Source organism: Rattus norvegicus, chromosome 13 (genome assembly GCF_021556685.1).
Source record: "Rattus norvegicus strain SHRSP/BbbUtx chromosome 13, alternate assembly SHRSP_T2T, whole genome shotgun sequence".
Classification (NCBI taxonomy): Eukaryota; Metazoa; Chordata; class Mammalia; order Rodentia; family Muridae; genus Rattus; species Rattus norvegicus.
In genome coordinates, this window is record NC_141546.1 from 32,297,581 (window position 1) to 32,323,617 (window position 26,037).

A 26,037-nucleotide genomic window follows, 5' to 3' on the forward strand; every position below is an offset into this window, starting at 1 on the left:
AGGTCAGAGGACACTGGGCATTGGGTCTGTTCCTCTACAGTGTGGGTTTCAGAGATCCCTCGCTCCACTCCCCACCTCTGCCTCCTGAGTACTGGGATTTAAGGCATGTGCCATCATGCCCAATTCCAGTTTTTATTTTTTTCTATCTCTGAATATTAATCGGTGTTTTGTTGTTGTTGTTGTTGTTGTTGTTGTTGTTGTTGTATGTGTGTGTGTTGTGTTGGGAACCTTTGAACTCCCTCCTCTTATTCTTTTGTCATTTTATTTTCTTGAGATAGGATCTCCCTATGTAGCCTAGGCTGGCCTCAAACAAAGGTTTGCGAATCCTGCCTCAGCCTCCTTATTGCTAGATTATGGGCATCCAATAAAAAGCCCTAAACCATAGTTATCCTGTGGTGCTGCAGAACATTGAAACCTGCTCTTTCTTTCCAACTTGTTTTGGTACCCAGTGTCCAACCATCTGACCTCCCTCCTCTGTCTGATGTATTTTGTGTGGGGAGTGATTCTGTCAGGGATTCCACCCAGTGCTTCAAACATGTCTGCACATTGACCACTGATCCCACAGCGTCCTCTGAGCTCCTCTTCTATGTATATTTGGTTTTTAAGATTTATTTTACATATATAAGTACACTGTCTGTCTTCTGACACACCAGAAGAGGGCATCAGATCCCATTACAGATGGTTTTGAGCCACCATGTGGTTGCTGGGAATTGAACTCAGGACCTCTGGAAGAGCAGTCAGTGCTCTTAACCGCTGAGCCATCTCTCCAGCCCATTCTATGTATACGTGTGTGTGTGTGTGTGTGTGTGTGTGTGTGTGTGTGTGTGTGTGTGTGTGTGTGTGTGTGTGTGTTTTGGCTGGGCATCAAGCACCAGGGACTCCATGTCTTGTTTTGTTATGGCTTGTTAGTCCTTTCCTATAGCCCTGGCTCCTGAAACTCACAGAGGGCTGGCTCCCTCTAACTCATTACTGCTGGGTTTATAGTTGTGCTCTTAACTACCAGGCCTGGCTGGCCAGCATGGCTTTATTTATTTGTTTATTTTTAACAAAACCAACCATTGGTTCTAGCTAGGCATGGAACTCAGGCTTTATGCTTGCACAGCAGTAAGGTATTTTACTCACTGAGCCGGCTCCTGAGCCCCTCTCAGAAGTTTTGTATTTGACATTCAGATTCTGCATTTCTGGCAGATGCTGCTGAAGTCAAGGCACCTTGGCAGGCTACCCCACTGTTAATCACGATGCCCCAGAGTTTCTCGGTGCTAGTGATGTTAGCCTTGAAGACCGAGTTAAAACAGTCAATGTGTGTCTGTGTGAGCTTCTGTGGGGTGGGTTCACACACGTCTCTGGGCAGCCAATAAATCCTTCTAGCTGAGGGAGTCACTTAGGCTATGCTGATAGTTTGACCCCTTCTGTAGTTGCCTGATAGTTTGTCATTTTCTATTTACTGCCCTCTTCCTACACGTGTATTAGAAGTGCATCTGTAAGTTTTCTCAAGCTGGGGAAGTAAAATAGCTCAGGCAGTGAAAACCTTGCCAAGCAAGCTGAGGACCCAAGTTTGGTCCCCAACACCCATAGGAAGAAAAAATATATATAGGCATGGTACTGCGTGCTTTCAATCCCAATGTTGGGAAGATGAAGACAAGTGAATTTCTGAGCTCCTGGCTAGACAGGATCACTGAATCAGTGAGTTCCAGGTTCAGTGAGAGACTCTACCTCAAAAAATAATGTGGAGAGGGATACATAGAGGAGGACCCCTGACATTGACCTCTGGCCTCCACACACATTAATAATAATAATAATAATAATAATAATAATAATAATAATAATTTTAAAAGAAGTAAATGATTTCTTGTGTTAGTGAGATGGCTTAGCAGGTAACAATGCTTGCCTTCACCTGAATTCAGTCCCTGAGACCCACATGGTTAGAGGAGAGGGCTGACTCCCTGAAGTTGACCTGTGACTCCACATAAAATCATAATAATAAATACACGCATTTGAAGAATCTTAACGAAAGAATTGTTTCCCCATTATTTTATTTTTCTATCTTCCTGTCTTGGTATGTCCTCCTGGCACTTACAGGCTAACACTGACCTCTTGGGTACACATTTCATTGCTCATGTTGTCCTTGCTGTAGGGAGTGCCTCTGCCTGGCTCCCCTGTCACTTGTGCCTCGAGCATTTCCTCACTATTTGTGCCACAAGGTGTTTCCTGCTCTTCTGGTGTTTGCCCGGTGCCAGCCCTGGCAGGAGCCCCTTCTGAGAAGTGTCCAGGTCATGGTTTTCTTTTTCAGGAGTACCCACAGATAACTATCTTGCGTGTTCTGACTGCAGTGTGCCAGTCAGATACCTCACTCATGGCCTTCATAGCAGGAAGGAGGTTAAGGCCTTCTGAGACATAGGACATGACCTTCAGGGAATGGTCTTGGCTGGGTCCCTGGACAGAAAGGATTTCATCCCTGCAGTGTGCTGTCTCCTTGACTGAATGCACTCTGTCACAGTCATGGGTACTTGCTTAGTACTGTACACATAGAGGTGGGGAGACAGATTGTCCATGCTGGGCTGCATGGTCGCTGCACAGTGCTTTTCTCCTCTGCCAGTCTTCTAGTACTCTTGGCACACTGCCCTCCTTTCTCTGAGGTGAGGATGGCCTCTCATTATAATCTACGTGGCATTCATTACCCAAACCAGCAATTGTTGGAAAGTAAACAACCTGTAAATCTTGACTGGCCCTGGCAATTGCCTCCTGTTCTTGGGAACACGGTGATCCGGGCAGAAGCCCGTGCTCTGGGTTCTGCCCACTGGGCAGAACTACTCTGGCTTGTCTGCCCTTCTAGCAAAAGCACCTGGTGGGCTCTGCCCACTGGAGGTCAGCTAGGATAGGCTGCTCAGGGCAGCACTGTGGACACAGGAGCTGGCTTCCGGAAGACACTGGGCTACCTGGTGGAGTCTAAGTCCCAGGGGTGGATTTCTGCTAGGCTGCCTGCTGCTGTCTTAGTGACCTTGAGTACTAGGTCACTTGGGGTATGGGCTGGGGTGGCTGCAGGAGAGTTTGTGTAGTTTAGAGTGGCCAGCACAGAGGTGGGGCAGGTCAGGAAAGTGCTGTCTTTACCTTGCTGGTAGGATGTGGTCATGAGGAGTGTTCACAGGAGGCACTCCAGATAGTATTTTGAAGGTATTGAGAAAGAGACACAGGGAGGTTGAAAACTTGCCTTTGGGAACTGGGGAGATGGCCATACTGGGCTAGCGGGAGGCCCAGAGTTCAAATCCCCAGAAACAGTGGGCATAACTACACCTGTACCAACAACCCCAGCACTGTAGCTGGTAGAGACACAGGAGGACAGCTGTGGTTTGCTGGCTGCCAGCCTAGCTCCTTATTCCCTGTCTCAAGGCAATAAGAATGACACAGCAGAGCACCCAGTGTCCTTTGTGGCCTCTGTGTGGTGCCTAGGAACCTGTACACACCCATACGTATGCAGCACTTTCTCTCTCTCTCTCTCTCTCTCTCTCTCTCTCTCTCTCTCTTTCTGTGTGTGTTTCACTCTACTTTCCCTTCCCTCCTTCCCTCCCTCCCTCCCACAGCCCCTCCCAGTAACCTGTACACACATGCATATGCAGAACACACACTCTCTCTCTCTCTCTCTCTCTCTCTCTCTCTCTCTGTGTGTGTTTGTGTGTGTATTTCTCTCTACTTTTTCCCTTCCCTCCCTCCCACAGTCCCTCCCTCCCAGTAACCTGTACACACATGCAGCACATACACACTTAACTCTCACAACACACACAACTTCACAACTTGCCCACGACGCAAGTTGAACTACAACTTGTGTAGCTCAGTGGTAGAGTGCTTACCTAACACGCATGGTTCTATCACAACCAAAGCAAAACCCCCAAACAAATTGCTTGGTCATGCAGACCAAACCTTGGAGGGTCTAGACTTAATCCCATCTGCCCTGACCCTATCTCCCTTTTCCTTTCTTGTTTAGGTCTAGGCAGCAGGCAGCTGTCTTTGCTGCTGATCTGTATGTAATATACCATGATTTGGGGCATGTTAGCCTCCCCCTGGACCTCCTTTTCTCATCTTGAAGTGGCACAGTCACACTGCACTGTGACATCCTTGATTGTTCTTCAAGATGGGGACTCATGAAACCCAGGCTGACTTAGTGCTATATAGTCTAAAATGATCTTAAACTCCTGTTCTTCTTACCTCTGAGTTCTGGGATTACACGTGTGGGTCACTATGCTGTGTTTGTGTAGTGCTGGGTACAAACCCAGGGCCTCATACACACTGGGTGAGCGCTCAGCCAGCTGAGCTACATCTCCAGCCTCTGCACAATGGAGTCTCAGCTCCTCCTGCTCCCGCTGTCACCTCTCTGCCTGATATGGTTTGCTGTGTTGTGTTTGTGCCTTGCTCACGTTTTGTGCCTCTTAATTGGTTCCCCTGCCTCAAATGCCCACCTGCCTGATTAGCCTTGGGGTACAAGTTTGACCTTGGAAGAATAAATAGTAGCCACTGTTATCCTAAGCATCAACTGGCCTGGAACAGCTTGAGCCACTTGCTAGTCTTCCTGGCTTGTGTTTCTTCAAATTCACTCATAATATACTCCAATTTTGTATGGTTTTACTGTTTTCTTAAAGAATTAAAAATTTTATTTCATTATTTTTGGTGTGTGATATTTGGATATTTGTATGTGTCTGGATATATGTATGCAGTGATAGTAGTTGGAGGTCAGAAGATACCTTGTGTGAGTCTGTATATATTTATTTGTCTCCGCAACTTTAATGGTTAGATTATATATGCGTTTTTGCATGTGTGTGTGTATGTGTTATGCATGTGTATGCATGTCTGGAGGTGTGGGAGTGTATTCACATGTGTGTGCGTGTGTGGAGGTCCAAGGTAGACATACAATATAATCCTTATCTCCATTCACTTAAGAACAAGGACTTTTTCTTTCTACATTAGTTCTGGCCTTCTACCGTATGGGTCCCAAGATTGAACTCAGGTGTTCAGGCCTAGTGGCAGGCAGGCTCCTTCACCAGCTGAGTCATCTTGGTGTCCCCAAGGACATTATTTTATATACCCAAACCTAGAAAATTTAGCACAGGTAAAAGAGCAGCACTTGTCATATACTTCAACAGTGCTGATAAGGCCCTTTCATGGTGGCACACACCTTTTAACCGCAGCACTCAGTAGACAGAGACAGGTGGATCTTTGTGAGCTGGAGGCCTTTGTGGTCTACGTAGGGAGTTCCAGGATGCCAAGGCTGCATAGTGCAAAATTCTTCATCCATCCCCAATCTGCCTGCCCCCTCTACACCAATTTTTTTTAATATGCTGGGAATCAAGCATAGGGTCTTGAGCAGGCTAAGCAAGTGTTCTTTCATAGTGCCACACCTCCAGCCCTTAAGAGTGTCCTTTGTAACAGATTTCTGGCTGATTGAGGCTCCCTGGAGAATGAGGCTTTGTACTGGTCTCTCCCATCAGCTGGTCAGCCTATACCTGTTTTGGCTGACCCCATCTACCGTGATACTGAAGGATGCAGGCACGGTGGCTGTATATATACTGTTACTCCATTTAGGTGTGCCTCCCCGGTGCCCACATGATGCTAGCTTGGGCCCCTAAGTGACAGCATATACCTTGTTCTCCACACCTGTATTACATTTCCCTGGGAACGCAGTGGTAGATTATTTCTGTATGTTTCTAGGGTTTAGCTATCACTACTAGTACTATTGCTTGTTACAGCCTTGTACAAGTATTTTTATTTTATGTGTGCACATGTGCACACGTGCGTGCCTGTATGTGTAGCCTGTGTGTATGTACACATGCATGTGCATGCCTCTTATGTGTGAGTATGTTAGTATACATATGGATCTAAGATGTCAGCACCTTCCTCTGCCATGCTGCTCCTTATATATTGAAGTGGGATCTCTCTTCGAACTCTGAGTTTAATTTAGGGTTTGGCTTTGTCAGCTAGCCAGCTTGCTCCATGGTCTCCACCTCTCACAAGCTCACCTAGCTTTTATGTGAATGAGCACTTTATCCACTGAGCCATTTCCCAACCCCTTGCACAAATATTCTAAAGCACCAATGCTCACCCTGTGAACTAGCACCCCGGAGGTGGGGTATCGGGGCCATTAGCTACTTATCTTGTTCCTGTGACAAAATACTCAATAAAAGCAGTGTCTGGAAAGAACGGCTTGTTTTGGTCACAGTCAGTGGGTACAGTTCACCGCGGCAGGGAAGGCATGGCCCCAGAGCTGTCTGGACATACTGCCAGAAAACAGGCAGATGCTGCTGGCATTCCGCTGGTTCACTTCCTCCTTTCTATTCACTCCTAGACCCCAGACCCTGGACTGGTGCCACCCACATTAGGATGGGTCTTCCTACCTCAGTTAGCCTAACCTAGAAGGTTCTCTCTGGTGTCCCAGAGCTCTGTTGTCTCTAGGTGGTTCTAGATCCCGTCAAGTTGACTGAGAGGTGTCAAAATGTCCAACAGAATTCGTGCCCAGTCCTCTGTAAGATAACGACTGTTCCTCCTATGGGATATTAGCAGTCTGCTGCGTTTGTTCACTTATGGATAAAAGTCAGACTCTTACTTCTACTCAACATTTTTTAATCATTCATGGGGATAAGGAAGATTCACACTCTCCTTGGTTCATCAGCTCCAGCTCTCTTAGGGGGTTATGGTGGAATCGACTATCTATGAACAAGAAACTTGGGGAAGGCTGTTCTGGGGAACAGGTAGTAGCTTTTTCTGGGACCTGTGACTTTACCAAGATGCAGGAAGATCCTTCAGGAGTACTGGCAAAATATCAAAGATTATATGGAAATTTATATTTTGGGCAGCAGGTTTGCTGGACAGATATAGGTAGGTACTCGTATTGAATGTGGTTTTAAAAACATGATATAAGCCTTTGGCCCAGAGCTGTGTCCCCACTACCAGCCCCTCTAGGCTCCTTTTTGTTCCTCCTTGCTTAGCTCCAGGGTCCAATGACAGCACTGACCTGGCTTCTCTTTCCTACTGGCCTTTGTTCCTGGAGGACCTGCATTACTAGGCTGCCCCCTCCCCCAGACCCTTGAATCCATGGATAAAAGACACACAATGCTGGGTTGCCTTTAGAACTTGCCTCTAGGCACAATTGCTGAGTGCAGATACCTCCTGTCTGGAATTCATGCCTGTATCAATTTATTATCTCTTTCTCCCTCTACCCTAAACTTAGTGGCTTACATCAGCTGGTCCTGCCAGCCAACATCCTTGGTCCCTGCCTGTAGTGGAAGTCACAGGCCCTTAGCTGCCCTTCCTTACAGGACTGCTGCTTTCTTCTCATTCTAAAGCATGTCAGACATCCCCCCCCAAACCCTGTCATCTCCTTTTCCTCTTGGGACTTGGAAGTCCCACCTGTACCTTCTGCCCTGTAATTGCCCACCCCTCTTCTTTATTGACAAGTCAAGAACCAACTGGGGAACTAGACCTAGAGACAGAACATCCTCTTACATGCTTGTCATCATGCCTGAGGACCTGGGTTCAATCCCAGAACATAAATTACCATGAACCCTCTCCTGCAGGTTACCCTCTGGCTGCCACCAGGCCTGTAAAATAAATGTTTTGTTGAAACTCAACTGTGTCCTTTCCTCGCTGCGTGGTCCTGAGTTGCTTCTGCATTCTAATGGTAGAGTCCTCGCCACTGGGACTTGTTACTGATTGTAGTTACTTCATAGAGTAGCCTTCATAGAACTTTGATATTGGGTTACTTTAAGGAAAAGGAGAAAAATGAGGTAGGGGTGTGTGTGTGTGTGTGTGTATCTGTGTCTGTTTCACTACCCCTTTTGCCACTGTAAGGTAAGGGGGCCAGCAGGCAAAACCAATAGAACCTAGAACTTTCTTTGCTCATTCTGGGCTCAGGTCCCTTTGGGCGGGCATGTTTCTAGCCATCCCTTGGAGGTAGAGGTGAGGTGTAGAGTCAGGCTGAACTTAAATTCTACCAGGGAGTTCCCAAGCCTCCTTGGAGGGAGAGCACTTAGAGCCCTGGGATTGGAGAAGGGGTCAGCAGGGCTTGGCCACCCTCTTTGAGTGGGTGGTGAAAGTTCTGCCTCTGTTCCTGCCACTCCCAGGTCACCTTGGCTCCCTGGGTTGGGCTGGGAGCCACCTGCCAAGGGCTAGTTTACATCACAAAGTGACCTGGAGCTCTTTCCTGGCTATCCTTTGGCAGGCCTTTAACAATCCGCAGGTAAATGGCTGGGCTGGGTCTTCCCAGGGAATTTCCTTGAAGCTGTTTTCTGACTGCCTGTTGCTTATCTACTTCCTCCTGACAGACCCAGATCCTCAGACCTCCCAACACCAGATTCCCTGCTGGGCACACTGTCACCCCTCCAAGTCTCTAAGTTGCTAGAGACTAGAATGGGGAAGTAGGCTCTAAAACTGGATGTGAGACCCTATAAGGATAATGGTTCCCCACTGATTTTTTATGGTGTATGATTATGATTTATTGTAAGAAGATGTGATGTATGCTTTAAAATATTGGTTCAGGTTTAAAAAGTGACTTGATTGGCTGAGGCTGAGTGACTACCAAGTTGGCTGACACCTAACCTGAACAAAGCCTGGGGTTTGACCTCAGTATCCCACAACCCCTTAAACTGAGGGTGGTGGTGCGTCTATCACAAAGCTGTAATCACAAAGCTCTGAAGTGGAACAGGAGGATCATTTATTCTCAAGGTCATTCTCAGTTATGTGGGGACCCTGTGTCAGAAACAAACCAGCCCCAAGAACCCTTTTGTTTCCACTAATGATTTTCCCCTCTCCGTAATTGCTTAGGGTGTTGGAAAGACCTTAATTTGGCAGACATGTTGTAAGATACTTGGGATAACCTTAAGTATACGCTTTCCAGATAGGAACAGGTGAAAGAGAATCACACGCAACAGCCTGGCACCCCTTTCACCCTCTGGATGTTTGAGTTTTTCCTGGGAACGAACCTCTGTGAGTCTCAACTTGAATCCAGTGGGGCTCCTGGTTTCTAGTTCTGCTGTTGGCTACTTGAGACCTTGGCAAATCAGTATCCCTGTAGTCTCCGGTACCACTGTGTTCCCACGAGGGAAGCTATCTGTTAATGTTTCAGAGGAAACACCCCTGCCTTGCTGCACTGTGCTCAGAGTTTCTATCATGGCCACTGCTTCCCTTGAACAGACATCCTATCTACTCTTCAGAGCTCTCTCCCATGCCACCTGCATGCGCGAGCCTGTTTCAGATGCCCTGTCCATTGTCAGGAAGAGTGGACCTAGCCTTCCTGTCTCCCAGTCTTTTAGGAATTATTCAAATTCTGCTTCATCCTATCCCCCTTCTTTGGTGTTTGATATACCTGGAAAATTACAAACATTTGAGGGTGGGAATATGTGAAACTCCATTGTTGTGGCATAGAAGAACATTATAAAGAATCTGAAATTGGGGCTGGGGAAATGTCTCACTTGAACCCCTAGAACTCACAAAACTGGGCATGCTGGAGCTGGAGAGATGACGCAGGTTATGAGCACTTGGTGCTCTTTCACAGGACCCAGCACTCACAACAGGAAGCTCACAACTGCCTATAGCTTCAGTTTCAGTGAATCTAACACCCTCTATGCATGGCATGCACACATACACCCATAGATTTGAAATTTGAAATTAAATCTAAAAGAAAAAAAAGGGGGCTGGCCCTGGTATTCCCAGTACAGAGAAGGTGAGGACTGGTAGGTCCCTGGGGTTTGCTGGCCTATCAGTCTGGTTGGATGATTGGGGAACTCTTGTCTCAAAAAATATGGTGAAAAACAAGGCATGATGACAAACTCATTCAATTCCAGAATTTGAGGATTCTGCGAGGGCTGGGGAGGTTAGTCTGGTCCTAGTGTGGTAGCCTTGAGACACACATGAGCAGGACAGCCGAACAAGAGGAACAGGATGACGTGGGAGAGGCAGCGTGGTTGGATGCACAGGGCTCTAGCTTTACCCAGTCCAGCAGTCCGGTCCTGGACACTTGGAGAGCATCCTAGGCATGTACGTTTGAAAGAGAAGACCAGGAAGGTTCCATGGTTTAGATTCTCATTGTGATGGGAAGCTTGCCATGTAATGCTGGCCTGCAACCCAGGCCTCTTGGTGCAGACTTAGAAACAATTCTCTATCTGGCAGGAGCTGCCACTGCCTGGCCTGAATGGAGGTCACCCTGAAGAACCTGGGGCCAGTGCAAATTGGCCCCCTGGGTGCCTGCACACTCATGTAATGGCCACTTGGGCCTTGGGACTCTGCCAACACCATCTATATATTCTTTAGCAAAGGCAAGGACACTAGAAGAATCAGTTAGGGTGTGGAAGGCCCCTTAGTATGTATGTCCAGACATAGGGAGTGCTAGACTCTTGATTCAGGGGCACAGAAACAAAGCTTAGATGTCTTAGTTGCTAAGAACATACCTCAGCTGCTAACAATGCTCGGTGTTAAGTTTGATTCCCAGCACTCACATAAAAAGGTTGGGCATGGCGAGAGAGGTAAAAACAGTTCAATCACTGGGACTCTCTCTCTCTGGTTAGCCAATCTAGTAAACTTAGCGGTCCCAGGTCAGTTGGCTAGTGCTTTGAGAAAGGGCAGCTGTTGGTTGTCCTCTGGCTGCCAAATTTATGTGCATATACTGCACTCCTGTACACACCCATACAGAAGAGCTTCTGCATACAAACGGACATGCCCACCTATGTGCACACAGTGGTGAATAGAGAAAGATGAATGGCTCTGTAGAGCCATATGCAGTCCGGGCTCAGATGCTGTGGTCAGGAGTCTCTGTGGTCCACATGCTGGCTGGGGCCCTTCCACCTACTCTCAGGCCTCAGGGATTGCAGAGTGCATGTGATTGCTGCTCAACAACATGGTCCAAATGGTTTGGTTTCTAGTTCTCTGCCCATTCCGGAATTCTCACCCGGGCTTGTTCTCCCGGCTCTGAAGGCTGTCTCTTGGGCACCCAAGGGAGGTGCACTGTTGGCCACTAACCTTCTGGTGTCTCCAGGCAGTCCTTGGCTTGTGGCCACGTCTTTATCTCTAACATCCTCTTTTCTGCTGTCTGCCATCTATCTCTGCGTGTCTCACTGTGCATGTCATTGGACTCAGGGCCCAGGGGTTTTCTCAGATTATTACCTTCCCTTAGAATCCTTACTTTAATTGTCTGAGACTGTCTATTTAATTAATTTAAGGCCACATTCCCAGTTTCCATGACTGGATTCCCATTAGGCTCAGTGCAGAAATGGGTAGAGTTCTCTCTCTAACTAGTTGTTTCTTTTGTTTAACATGTTTTACTCTGTGTGTGTGTGTGTGTGTGTGTGTGTGTGTGTGTGTGTGTGTGTTGGGGGAGAGGTTAGATGACAATTTGTGGGACTCTGTTTCCTCCTTATACCACCTCGCCAGCCCTTTGTTTTGTGGGTTTTTTTTTTTTTTTTGAGATAGAATCTAACTAACCATACGAACTATGCTTGCCTTGAACCATCAGTTTCCCCTGTGCTGCTATCCTAGGCTCATCTCCATTCTCTGTGGTTCTGTCAGCTGCTCATGACTACATCCAGTAGTCCTGTGGCTTAGGCTCACATTTGCATCCACACGACTTTAGAGGCACCGCTTCTCTTGGTCTCTGACATCAGACTGGGAAAGTCTGTCCACACTGAGCGTCTCAGAGCAGCTGTTTAGGTGAAATTAAAGCCCTGAGAAACGGGTTGTTCATTTATTCTGAGGTAAGGTCTCACTGTATAGCCCTGGTTGGCTTGCAACTCACAGTGACCTATCTACCTGCCTTTGCCTCCCGAGGGCCAGCATGCCTGGATGAAATTTTGACCTTTAATTTTTAAAAAAATTATATGTATGGGAGTTCTGGTTACATGTACATATCACACATTATCCGGTACCTTCAGAGGCCAGATTCCCTGAAACTGTAGATACAGATGGTTATGAGCCACCATGTAAGAGCTAGGAATTGAACTGAGGTCCTCTGGAAGAGCAGCCAGTGCTCCTAACTGCTGCGCCATCCCGCTGGTCATGAGAAGTTCATTTTTAAAATTAATCTTTAAAAAACATTTTTACTCTGTGTGAAATGCTTACTGTGCAAGCATTTAGATCTGAGTTCTGAACCCCAGAACCCATGAATGTACTTACTGGATGTGGCTAGAAGGCATGAACAGGAGGGGCAGGAGTTCAAGGTCTACCTTAGTTGCATAGCCTGTCTATGGCCAGCTCAGGCTACATGAGATCCTGTCTCAGAATAAAATTACGGGAAGAAATGAAAAATGTATTGCCCTCCTCCTTCAGGTCAGTCATATGAAATCCGACTGCTGGAGAATCGGAAGCTAGGGGACTTCCAAGATCTGAACACGAAATATGTGAAGGTGAGTGAGCCTCAGGGCTGGTTCCTCATGTGTTAGCGGGGCTTGTGGGGTCTGAATGCCTGGGGCTGGGGGTGGTGGGAAGGCATCCCTGAGCTATAGTCCCACACCAGTTTCTGGAGTGCACTGTGCCCACGGGGATTAGATGGGTAGGCAGTGGACCAGGGTGGCATGGCTTACATTGGTGAAGTATGCTCTGGGTTAGATAGATAGAAGCTGTGGCCTAATTTTGCCCTCAGTTGAGCCTTTCTTACCTGCACATAACAGCATAGTAGTCAGACATGTATCTGAAGCTAGCTGTTCAGAATACATGGAAGGCATGGTTTCTCACCATTGTCCATGTTCTCGGGATTCTGAGGAAAGGAAGAACCAGTTAAAGGGACTGGAGAGCAGTGGAGGGTTTTCCCTGGCTGGGGGCAGGGAAGCATGCTCTTCTTGGGGCTCTCAAGGCCCTACGCACCGCTGTCTCCAACAACATCCGCCCTCCACAGAGCATCATCCGTGTAGTTTTCCACGACCGCCGGCTGCAGTACACAGAGTACCAGCAGTTGGAGGGTTGGCGGTGGAGCCGGCCCGGGGACCGCATCTTAGACATTGGTGAGTCAACCCAGCCAGCACCCCTGGACGCTTCAGCCACATGGGCTTTCTTTGTGGGGGCCACTTGGATTAATGCTCATTGGGAAGCCCAGCATGGTGCCACATGCATGCAGTCCCCAGTACTAGAGATGCACAGGCAGAACGACATTGTGGTGGAGGTTGTGCTGGTCAAAAAGAAGTGAGTCCAAAAGAAAGAGGACTGACTAGATGACTCGTCTGGTTAAGTGCGAGCATGACTTCAGTCCTTAGAACCTATGCGAGTGCGCACACACACACACACACACACACACACACACACACACACACATACACACACATACACACACACACACACAGAGGAGGGGGAGGGAGAAGGGGAGGTAGAAAGGCATAAATTCCTCCATACATCTATTTATGGAAAGAAGGAAGGAAGGACGGATGGACATCACAAAAACTTTCAGTGGATGCCAACGCTCTGTAGAAGAATTCAGAGCCTTAAAGGGTGAGCAGCCAGGTTAGCTTAAAATCCAGTAGGTAGACTATGTTGAGTTCAAAACTACAAAAATCCACCTGCCTCTGCCTCCTGAGTGAGTGCATTGTGTGTCACCATGCCCAGTTCATCCAAGGTGGCTAGGGGAAGGGCAAACATATCACAGAGCTTGAGGACTCAGGTACTGGCTACCCTGCTCTATCTACAGCCCTTGGCTGTGCTTTGGGATTCGAAAGCTAAGGTGATGACAGGGTATATATACCAGCACACCAGCAAGTTCTTCCAAATAGAAACCAAGGGAAACGTGTCATAAGAAAACATAAAGACTTCAAGCATTGCACAGCAATTCCAGCCAGGATATCTATTTCCCAGTGGAGTTGGGCAAAGCTTCATTTCAAGATCAGGTGCTGTCTTAGTCAGGGTTCCTATTCCTGCACACACATCATGACCAAGAAGCAAGTTGGGGAGGAAAGGGTTTATTCAGCTTACACTCCCACATTACTGTTCATCACCAAAGGAAGTCAGGACTGGAATTCAAGCAGGTCAGGAAGCAGGAGCTGATGCAGACACCATGGAGACATGTTTCTTACTGGCTTGCTTCTCCTGGCTTGTTCAGCTTGCTCTCTTATAGAACGAACCCAAGACCACCACCCACAATGGGCTGGGTCCTTCCCCCTTGATCACTAATTGAGAAAATGCCTTACAGTTGGATCTCATGAAGGTATTTCCACAACTGAGGCTCCCTTTTCTGTGATAACTCCAGCTTGTGTCAAAACACACAAAACTAGCCAGTATGGTGAAGGAGTCTGGGCCCATACTGGGTCCTTCCCCTCGGTGTTGAGAAGAGGCTGACCATTGTACTTTTATGTATGTGTGTGTGCAGATATTCCACTGTCTGTTGGTATCTTGGACCCCAGGGCCAGCCCAACCCAACTGAATGCTGTAGAGTTTTTGTGGGATCCTGCAAAGAGAGCATCTGCATTCATCCAGGTAAGCAAACATGACAGCATTGAAGGCAGCCTTCCAGCTAGCCAAGATGGCCTCCAGTTGGGGGGGGGGTAGCTGAGGGAGGACAGGGGATGGGAGGACTTGGGGTCCAGGTCAAGAACACTGAGCCAAGGACTTGGAATGGTGTGGAGTCATATTTGGGTTCATGTTTTCAGAATACTGAAAGGTTAAAAAGGATTTGGTATTTCCAAGGCTAGGGAGGTGTCTCAGTCAGCAAAGTACTTACCTCAAAAAAGCTTGAGGACCTGAATTCAATCCTCCATATAAGAGAGACTGGAATGGTGACTACTGTGTTGGGGAGGTGATTGATGGGCTTAGATGTCTGGGGCTTACTGACAAATCAGCCTAGCTTAATTGGTGAGTCCCAGGCCAATGAGAGACCCTGGCTTAAGAAAATAAGGTACACCACATCTGAGGAATCACACTTGAGATTGATTGATCTCTAACATCTATATGAATACACACACACACACACACACACACACACACACCCCACCACCTCATTAAAAAAAAAAAACAGCCTAATCCTCCACATGGGCCCCAGGAATATACACAGCCACCCACATTTGGGCACACACAGTAAATAAAAAATATAACAAGGTACCTTTGTTTTTGTTGTTGAGTGTTTTTGGAGACAGGGTCTCTATGTAGCCCTGGCTATCCTGGAACACTGTATGTCAGTGGTGTTCTTAAGGTTAAGTTCACAAGATATCAGATATTTACATTGTGATTCATAACAGTAGCAAAATTACAGGTATGAAATTGCAAGGAAAATAATCTTATGGCTGGGGGGTCACCCAGCATGAGGAACTAAAGGGTCACAGTGTTAGAAAGGTTTGAGAACCATTGCTCTATGTAGGTCAGGCTGGCCTCAACTTCACAGAGTTAGATCCTCCCGTCTCCAGCTCCCAGGTGCTGGGATAAAAGGTGTGTGCCACCATGCCTAGCAGTAACAAAAGTTTTTAAAGCCAGTGTTTTATGGAGGCATATTCTTCCATTCTCTCTAGTTGCTGTGACTGAGTTCATTTTATTTGCATCTATGTGGCTCCTGCCTTGAATTACATGCCACCTGGGGTTCAGATGGCCAAGGGCATGGCGAAGGCCTGCTATGTTCTTTACTCGCATGGTCTTTTCATTGACTGGCTGTCTGTTGTTTTGCAAGCTTTCTTCCCCACTTTTGTTTGTTTTTGAGACAAGGTCTTTTCTATGGAGCTTGAACACAGTTTGCTTCAGTTTCCTACGTGCTAGGATTATCAGCATGTGGCTACCACACTTTCCCTTCCCACCTATCAGATAAGAAATATGCCAGTCTAAGAGATTGGCTGGAGAAAAAACTAGAGAGTCAGTCAAATGCTTGCTGCGTATACATGAGGATTTGAGCTCGATCCTCAGCTTGTAAGAGCTGGTCACCTCTGCACACACCTGACCTCAGTGCTAAAGGAGTGGAGACCACAGGATTCCTGGGGCTTGTCTACCAGCTACCCTCACCAAATCTATGAGCTCTAGGTTCATTGAGAAACCCTGGCTTAAAAAGTTACGTGGGTCTCATTCGTTACCATGGGCCTTTATCCCACACCTTTAATCCCACCATCCAAGAAGCAGGTGGATGTCTGAGTTTGAGATCAGCCTGACCTGCACCACCAGTGCTCTCTGTCACAATACCAACACCAATAAAACGAAACAAACAACCCCCCAAACAGTAACTGCAAACAACGACAACAAAAACGTTGCATGGGGAGCAACCAAAGAAGACACAAATGTCAAAATCTGTCTTCTAGGTGCACATGCGTGCACATACACATCCATAGGAACACACAGGTGCAATTTTTAAAAACAAATAATATTCTCATTCCAAAATTTAGTTATTTTTGAATTGTAGTCATATTGATTTTGTAACATTACAGTAGCAGGATACATAGATGGTGCCTCCTATGTAGTATGCACTTAGAAACACAGCGATGAGCTGGGCATTCCGACTACGACTCCAGGCCTGTTCAGTGGCTGGGATATCAGAGAGCAACAGGGGTCTGCTCAGTTGCCCCACAAGTTGGATTTTTATGAAGGGGAAGGTTTCTGGATGGGGTGGTGGGGTGGCTACTGTGGTTAGTAGCTGGGAACAATGGCGATAATGCTGATCAGACAGAGCCCCAGAGTAAAGGGACAGAGATGGGATGTTCTCTGTGCATGTTCTAGAGGGCAAGGAGGCCTTGGCCTGATTGGGTAAGTGGGGAGTTAGGCAAAGCAGGTTGGTCACCGCCTTGGGGAGGGGTAGTCCTCAGGGGCATCCGGAGTCCTCTCATCTACCCGACTTCAGGCCTCACATTCCCCTCCTAGGTGCACTGTATCAGCACGGAATTCACCCCCAGGAAGCACGGGGGTGAGAAAGGAGTGCCTTTTCGGGTGCAGATTGACACGTTTAAGCAGAACGAGAATGGAGAATACACAGAGCATCTACATTCTGCCAGCTGCCAGATCAAGGTGTTCAAGGTACAATGCCCTTAACACAGCCATCCTGGTCAAACCTGCTCAAATGACCCTTTGCTGTTGCTTAGGTCATAGGCCCAGCTGAGTACGTGGCCTCCCATTAGCTGGGGCCTCTCTCTTGATTCTGGCTTCTATCCCTGCCCAGCCTTCTCTTGTTACTCAAAAGTGTTGAGGATGGGTGTCTCCCATGTCAGTGTAAGACTCTGCTTTTGTAAGAATGACAGGCTTTTCATCTTTCTGTTGTATTTTCCCTGACTCTAAGCAAGCATTTCACAGGTATTCACATGTTCTCCTGTCTAGTATCTCCTTCAGCATGAGGGCAAACGCAGGTGTACCAGCACTCAGAGGCAAGTGGCTCTCTGTGATTTTCAGACCAGCATGGTCTATAGTAGTGAGCTCCAGGCCAGCCAGGGCAACATGGTGAAATCCTGTCTCAAACAACAACAACAACAACAAAGTAAACATGAGGCTAAGAGGGCCATTCTTTAGTCGAGCTCAATGCTATTTTTCTCTGCATTGGTTGGCTGTGTGTGTGTGTGTGTGTGTGTGTGTGTGTGTGTGTGTGTGTGTGTGTGACAGAGAGAGAGACACAGAGAGACCTGACTGCACGATAGATATCAGAACAACATGCAGAAGTCAGCCCTCCCTCTCCACGTGGGTCCTGGAGATTGAAGTGGACAATGAGCGATCTCACTGGTTCATCAAGTCTTTGTCCACCTTAGTTTTGGAGACAGGGTTTCTTCTCACTGAACCTGGAACTTTCCAGTTCAGTAAGACTAGCTGATTGTTGCTCCAGGGATCCTCCTGTCTCTGCCTCCTCAGGACCAGCACAGAAGGCATGTGCTGCCACACCTGGCTTTTAAGTGGGTGTTGGTTCCAAAGTCAGGCCTCTGTCTTGCTTGGCAGGCAGGCAGGCAGGCAGCACCCTACAAGAGCTCACTATTGAGAAATGCCCCCAGCCCCAATCTAGCCTTCTCTCCAGAAGAACTGACGTGTGCCCTGGTTCATCCTGCAGTCTCTCATTGCTGGTTCCTATCTCCTCATCTGGATTGATTATTTCCTGAAGGTGGGAGCTAGCATGCTTACCTTCAGTACTTAAGCCCCCTAGGGAAAAGGAGGACGGAGCAGGCCTATGTCATTCTTACAGCACGAGGCTAGCCCATGACTATCAGGTTTGATCTGTTTCTGTCCACCTGTAGAGAAGTGGAGCCCCCTCTTATAAGGGGTCACTATGGGTGATCAGACTTACTACCCTTCTTCACACCTAGATGAATCTGGAACCTCTTGGGAAAAGGTCGGTTTCAGATAGGGCTGTGTTGATTTTCCTCTCAGCAGGGATCAGCAGGAACCAAGTATTCACAGATATAATCACAGACCTAGAAGCTGAGCAGTTGAGGCTGCTCCCCCAACAGACTTAGTGCCCCCTGAAAGCAAGACCACTTTCACTCCGTGGCCTGCCACTTTGAGTCTATGGCAGTCATGCAACCTATAAACTTTTTTTCTCTCTGTATATAAGGGTGTGTGTGTGTGTGTGTGTGTGTGTGTGTGTGTGTGTGTGTGTGTGTGTGTGTGTGTGTGGTGAAGTACACATGTGTAGCATGTTGAGGTCAGAGCTCAGTCTTAGGTTCATCAGCAGTCATCTGCCTTATTTTTGAGCTAGGTTCTCTCACTGGAACTAGAACTAGCCCATTAGGCTAAAGGATCTACTGATTGGTTTCCTCATCTCTGGAAACACCAGTGTTTGTCACCATGCCCCTGGCCTTTTTATATGGTGTCAGGGGCATCAAATTTGGGTTCTTGATGTGTTGGAGTTCTGAAAGCCATCCTGTTTTGACCAGCTCCTCTGAAGGATGTGAGGTGGAGAGCTTTTACTCCACGTGAATGCTAGCCCATGGTCTTCTGAGGAAAGGAGGAGAGGCCTTCAGCCAGCACAGGACTAGGTGTGGCTGCCTACCCTGGTCCCTTGATAGGTCCTTGATGTTCATGTTGAATACCATGCCTGCTATTATTGGTGTTCCTACATGGCTTACCACAAGATTATCTTTAGGGTTGGGTCACCCTGAGGGAGGCTTCCCTAAAAGCCTTTGAGCGGGGAACCAAAAGGCATCCCCTGAGGAAGGCACACACTGGGATAAAAGTTCTGTGCTGGCCACTAGACCTGAACTAAGTGTTAGTAACTGCACATCAAGGGCTCTGAGTCATTCCTGTGCCCAGCAGGATGAGAGGCATGAGAGGCACAATGAAGGTGGCACAGGAGGGAGGGCTGTACCCTTAGGTCTCTCCTGCCAGTTAAACCCTGAGCCTCTAGTTTGTGAAGAAGAGACAATGGTGGCTCCCTCCGAGGCTGGCATTCACTGGCACTCTGTGAATGGCAATGGCTTCCGCAGCCTGTCATACCATCATTTAGTCACAGCAGAGACAGATGCCTCTGCGACTGTGATGTCCTGAGGGCTGGGTGTGCTGGGCTTGAGAAGAGTTGACCTTGGCACAGTGTGGGTCAGAATCCACTCTCCCACCTTTCTTTGCTCTCCATCAGTCACCCCAGCTCTGTGATATATGCTGTCTTGGTTCCCCATGACTCCTTCCAGAAGCAAGTAACCATTGGTAGCAGTCTTCCTAAGCACTTCCTGCTAAGCCCAAAGATCCCGAGGATAGAAAAAACACAACACATGCCACTCAGAAGGTTGGAGAGCTGAGCGGCCTGCTCTTCAGGCGCCAGGCCAAAGTTGATCCTTCAGGCCTTTGTCTTCTTTCCTAGCCAAAGGCTGCTTTCTGGCCCAAGTGGACCCTGTGTTCTGTGCTTGCAGCCCAAGGGAGCTGATCGGAAACAGAAGACTGACCGGGAAAAGATGGAAAAAAGGACAGCTCAGGAGAAGGAGAAGTACCAGCCATCCTATGAAACCACCATCCTCACTGAGGTGAGCCAGGGCAGAGGCTGACAGTGGGCCTGGAACAGGCCGTGGGCAAGGTGCACAGTAGTGGAAGATCCGCCATCAGGGAAGGTAGGTGGGAGCTTTGAGAGCTCAGTGTGCACATCCCGTGAGGCTGCTGGTGGGTTATTCTGAAATCAGTTTGAGCTCCCTGCTGCCTTTGAATGTTTGGTGCTTTTGGAAATGTGAATGAGCTGGTGATACATTCCTTCAGGCATATGGTTCAAAATGTAAAACAATGCAACCAAGAGCATCTCCCCATTGACCCATGCCTTGGCTGTTCCCGACTCAGCTTCTCTCTAGGCGTGCCTGTGTCTGCATATCAACAGTACGCACTTTTCTTCCCTGTGCCTTTTGTACTTAGTGGCTCACTTGCGCATGACTCCTGCCTTCTCATCAATAACTGTCTAGTTCCTTGTTCAGCTGTGCAATGTTCAGGTGGAGGCCTCTTGTAGACTGAGCAGAGCAGGACTATGCACAGGGCTCCACTCTGCATGACGTCATTGGCTACCAGTGGCTTTTGTGTAGACCAAACCAGGCTGGCCTCCAACTCACAGAGATCCACCTGTCTCTGCTTGAGTGCTGGGATTACGTCCACTAACATGGTTTTTTTTTTTTTTTTTTTTTTTATAATTCTGTGCTGGTGCCTGAGAGATGGCTTAGTGGGTAAAAGTGCTTGCTGCACAAGCCTGGCGACTGAGTTTAACCCCCAGATCCAAGGTGGAAGGAAAAAACCGAGTGTTATCCTCTGACCTCCATACACAAGCCATGTCACATGCACATCAGAGCGCGCGCACACACACACACACACACACACACACACACACACACACACACCCCGTGTATACTCACATAATAAAATAAAAGATAAACTCATAAAATAAAATATAATCAAACAATACAAGTAAATTTAAGGTTCTGTGTCAGAGCTGGAACCCAGGAACCCACTGAGCTGTTCTTATTTGGACAGATAAAGAAATACACCAAAGAGGCAACCCTCTGCCTGAAACTCCTCAGATGCTATTAGCAGCCTCCTGCTTCCTGTTACTGGCCATCTGGGTGCCTTTCCTTTTGTTTGCCTGTTCTCCCTCCCTCCCTCCCTCCCTCTTCTCTTTCCTTCCCACATAGGGTTTCTCTGTGCAGCCCTGGCTTCTCAAACTCATAGAGATCCTCTGCCTCTACCTTCTAAGTGCTGGCATTAAAGGCTTGTGCCACCACTGCCCAGCCCTGGGTTTTGTTGTTTGTTGTTTTTAATAGCGATTCCTCCTTGTGTCAGTGGTTTTGACTAATTAGATTTACTCCAAAGGAACATAGATAACTATATGACCCAGGGTGGCCATGCATGCAAGGTTGTGCTGTGTTAATGGTGAGACTTGGGTACAGAAATCCAAGACGGGTAGCCAGGTCCTGGATATATGTATGCCTGTGTATGTATGTGCTAAGCCACTCATGAAGGAGCGTTTGCATAAGGCAGGGTAAAAGGCTAAGGTGGCTTACAAGTATGTACTGGCACTTTAGTCTTTCTGAGGATGACAATGGGCAGGGAGCCTGGCACAGGAGAACTTCTGCTTGCTGTCTGCCACAGAGAGACGTAAGGACTGCATTTCACATGGTTTCTTCCCATGCCAGGCCCATGTCTGAAGGACACTGCCAGGAGAACCCCCACCTAGTGCTGGTTTCTCATCCTGGCTGAGCCCCAATTTCTCTGTTCCAATCCTGACTCCCGGAAAGAAGAGGGGGTGCTATCCTCACCCTCAGCACAGCCCTTCTATCAGCATGGCTGGTGTAAAGAATCCAGACTGTGACCTTGGGAGATGCCAGTGCACCCCTTCTATCAGCTCATCAGATTTCCTCCCTTGGTAGGATTTAGCATCAACAAATTCCAACCCACACTCACAATGGTTAAATATTTACCAGCCTGGCATTTGGTGGGGGATAGTCAGTCTTTAGGAATGCTTCAGACTGGCCCTCTCCAAGCAAAGTCAGTGCCTTAGAGGAAGGGAAGAAATGCAGGCTTGAGGCGCTCCCTTTCCCTGGAAGTCCTGGTCTCACCCATACCCCAACTGTGTCTCTTCATTTTCGCTCGTGCATTGGAATGTCCTCCAGAGGAAGGCTCACATCATGTGTGTTTCTGTCTTTTGGAGCCAAGATGGATGGGTACTAACATGAATAACTGTCTAAGTAGGCTGAGAGGAGCTACTCTTTGAAGAGTTCCAGGACCCCTCCTGTCTATTCCAGCCCTCCCTGCCTGCAGTTTTCTCACCCCATAGCATGGGTTTTCGCCCTGCATTTTACTGTTTCATTTTTCTTTAGAAGTCATCCATCCTCTGTGTAATGCATATGTAGGCATTTTTGACCAGTTAGTTTTTGGGCTTTGGCACTATGTGACACTCCTTTCCCCTTTGGTTTGACTACCAGGAAGCTCAAAGGGGTGGTGTGTTTCATGGTTTGCCTGACCCAGGATGACTTCCTGAGTTCTAGGTTCTTTTCTGTCATGGTAGGTGACCCTAGTAGTCTGACTGGCCATGGCTCCTATTGAGCATTCAGTCACCGTAGGCTCTATGCTGACACAGCAGGGTCTTAGTCATCAGCTTACGAATGCTTGCTTGGAAGGGCTGAGGACCATGGGTTGTCTCTAAGCTTATCCCAAGATCTCTGTTGTGACACATTGCCTATGTCTCTTCCCAGTGTTCTCCATGGCCTGATGTACCATACCAGGCCAACAGTACTCCATCCCCAAGCTACAACGGCTCTCCTAGCAGCTTTGGCCTCCGTGAAGGGTATGTCTAACCTTTCTCTCCTTGAGGTCCTGCATTGAAGTGGTCCTGTTTTGGTCTTCCTTCATGCCATGGCCTAGCATCTGTTTGGGTTTTAGTGTGGGTAACTGGTATAGCAACCACAGCCATATTTATTTCTCTCTAGCTCCCCATGCTGAGGGTGGAATCCAGGGCCTGGTGCAAGCTAGGCAAGAACTCTACCACTGAGCTACATCTTCCGGCTCCTGTATTTAGCTTTGGGGTTTGTTTTAATTTTTTTTGTTTTTGTTTTGTTTTGTTTTGTTTTACTTTGAGACAGGGTTCCTCTATAACCTTGACTGTCCTGGAACTCACTCTGTAGACCAGGCTAGCCTCAAACTCAGAAATCTACCTGCCTTTGCCTCCCTGAGTGCTGGGATTAAGGGCCTATACCACCACCACCCAGATAGCTTTGGGTTTTTAAGACAGGGTTGTATATAACCCAGACTGACCTTGAACTTGGTTAGCTCAAGCTAGCCTTAAACTTGCAATCCTACATTTTCAACCTCTTGCATGCTGGGATTATAGGTGTATGCTATCACACCTCACCATGTGTTCTCTCTCTCTCTCTCTCTCTCTCTCTCTCTCTCTCTGTGTGTGTGTGTGTGTGTGTGTGTGTGTGTGTGTGTGTGTGTGTGTGTGTTTCTTTCTATATACTTCCATAAGTGGCAACAGGTTTGTAAGAATTTACCTTGAAGACCAGTGTTTGACTGAGGTGGACGCTGGATAGATAGATAGTTAAGGCATCTGGAAGGCCCTTGTAGGTTTTCTGTCTACCACTTGTGTATGTTTCCTGAAGGGACTGTCCAGGTAGGAGCTTCTACCCTGGGTTTCACTGTTGTAGCACCAAAGCTAGTCTTGCTGAACCTTGGCCGACTGCAGATAGGTCATGTGGCCCCAAGGACACAGTGGTAGGACTGCGCCAGCATCATAGGCAGATTCTAACTGGCAGGCTGTGCGGATTGAGGCTCTTGACCTCACTATGGTGGCTCTGTAGTAATGTCCTGGTAGTGAGCCGAGGAGAACTCCACCCAGTGGATGCAGGTCCTCTGATTTGAGCCCCTACTCTGCAGTCAGTCTATAATAAAAAATCAGGGTTGGGTGATAATGGAAGAAATGCTGAGTTTGACCTTCAGCACCTGGTGTGGAGGGAGGCACCTGTAATCCCAACATTCCGAAGGTAGAGGAAGAGAATCGGCAGTTTGAGGTTATATAGCAAGTTCAAAGTCAGCTAAGACAAAGGAGGTCTATGTGATCTTGGTCTTACTGTATGGTATGTCTTCTCATGAGTATAGAATAAAAAAGAAAAGGGTTGTTTAGATCAGGCAGACCTGCTCTTTAACGTCTACCCTTAGGGATACAAATTCTTTAACTTCCCTAAGCCCCGCTTTCCCTGATGTAGAAGGGGGCATGAGGAAGGATGTGCCTGTGATACATACAGACAGTGGAAGGGTTGTTGTCACTACTGATGGTTGACGATTTTGGTCTAGCTGCAGCTTTCCGAGGTGCTGAATTACTGGAAGGAGTGTGTGTAGCCTGTGCCCTGGTCATCTTGTCCTTTCCTTAGACTGGAACTTGGTGGGATCTAGCCATTTTCTTGCACTGGGACAAAAATGCTTGACGAGAAGTGACTTAAGGAAGGATTATTTTAGCTCTCAAGTCAAGGAGATACTGTCTGTCCTCGTGAAGAAGCCACGGCAGATGGAGCTAGAAGCAGCGACTCACACTGTGTCTGTAGTGAGGAAGCAGAGGAAAGGGTGCCGGGGCTCAGCTCAGAACCACCAGCCCGTGGGATGGTGCTGCCCAAAGTTAGGGTGGGTCTTGCCACCTTCATTAATTTGATGTAGACATGCTCAGGTTTGTTCCCATGGTGACTTTAAGTCCAGTCAAGGTAGACCATCACAAAGGTAAGGCTCCACCGTGCAGCACAGGATCCAGGCAAAACAGACAAGCCCTTCTCCATTGTTGCTGGAGACGACACAGGTAGACCGACCCATCAATGCTGCTTGAAACAGATCGGCCCATCTAAAACTCCTGAGCAGGAGGCATTCATCATGAGAGATTGGGTCTAGCTAACATTTGTGACTCATTTAGGAAGTCTCTCGGGACTCATTTAAAAGCAAGTCACACAGCTGCTGAAATGTAGGCACCACTTAGGTTCTGGAACCTCTGTGTCCCTGGCAGCCCTCATGCTCACTAACCATCCCTCTTCCATTCCAGTAACAGCTCACCTAATCACCCGGTGGAGCCCTTACCGCTGGGCAGCGATGTAAGTGTACATGGGTATTGGTGGGCTGGGGCTCCCTCTGGCTCCATGACCTATTTGAACCCCCTCGGTCTCTCAATTGCAGCACCTGCTCCCATCAGCCTCTATCCAGGATGCCCAGCAGTGGCTGCACCGCAACCGCTTCTCACAGTTCTGCTGGCTCTTCGCCAGCTTCTCGGGTGAGCATCGTGGAGTTAGGTTGGGAGTGCGTGCACAGGTATCTTCTTGGCTTGCTCTTGGTCCCATGGGCCTATGGCTGTGTCCAGGGGAACCCTCAGTGGGGTGGGTGTCACAGAACAACCAGGGAAGCAATGAGGGAGGTCAGGTCATGAGAGGCAGTGATCTGGATTCTGGCAGGACCATAGAAGGAAGGCTATTGGCCTTTCCAACCATTCTGGATTAAAGCCATAGCTCACTTTGGAGACTGCATGCTTAGCTCTCGAGAAGCCCTCTGTTCTATTCTCAGCACTGCATAAACTGGGTATAGTGCATTTAGGGAGAAATCTGAGAAGTTCTAGGTCACCCTGGGCTACATGAAACCATGCCTCAAAGAAAAGAAAAGAAAAGCCATTGTATTTGCAGCTACTTCTGACAAGCCATCTGAGGGGAGAGAGGTCCTTGGAGAGTGATCTGGATTTGGAAGACTCAATTCTTTTTTTTTTTTTCTTTTTTTCTTTTTTTCGGGGCTGGGGATCGAACCCAGGACCTTGCGCTTCCTAGGCAAGCGCTCTACCACTGAGCCAAATCCCCAACCCCCAGGAAGACTCAATTCTTAAAGACTTCACACTGCTGGTCTTCCTCTGCCCCTTCAGATGGGGTGCTAGGCCTGTCCATGGATGTCTTTTGGGAGACTAATGCTTTGCCTCTTGGTTTGTGCTGGTTTGTTCCCGGGGTGTGTTTGTATTGTCAACTTCCAGTGATCTGTGTGCTTCCGCACAGAGACATACACATGTCATTGGTGGCAGCATGCTGATAAAATCTGTGCAGACAGAAAGTGCTAGTGTAGAGGACAAAGAAGGAGGCGGGCAGTCAGGCAGGGGTGGGCTGGGTGGGGTGGACTAACTTTCTCTACACTTGCGAGCACACTCTTAGCTGCTGACAGTATGACTGATCTGCT

At 47.9% G+C, this 26,037-nt stretch overlaps 1 protein-coding gene across 1 annotated transcript in view; it reads left to right on the top strand.

The window, feature by feature from the left end:
- Tfcp2l1 (transcription factor CP2-like 1) overlaps window positions 1-26,037 on the top strand; it is a 60,018-nt gene that overhangs the window by 15,483 nt on the left and 18,498 nt on the right. Inside the window, 8 exon segments of the mRNA NM_001107170.1 lie at window positions 12,298-12,374; window positions 12,863-12,968; window positions 14,321-14,427; window positions 16,780-16,932; window positions 19,737-19,847; window positions 22,548-22,639; window positions 24,875-24,923; window positions 25,006-25,099. Coding sequence (NP_001100640.1) covers window positions 12,298-12,374; window positions 12,863-12,968; window positions 14,321-14,427; window positions 16,780-16,932; window positions 19,737-19,847; window positions 22,548-22,639; window positions 24,875-24,923; window positions 25,006-25,099 — 789 coding nt within the window.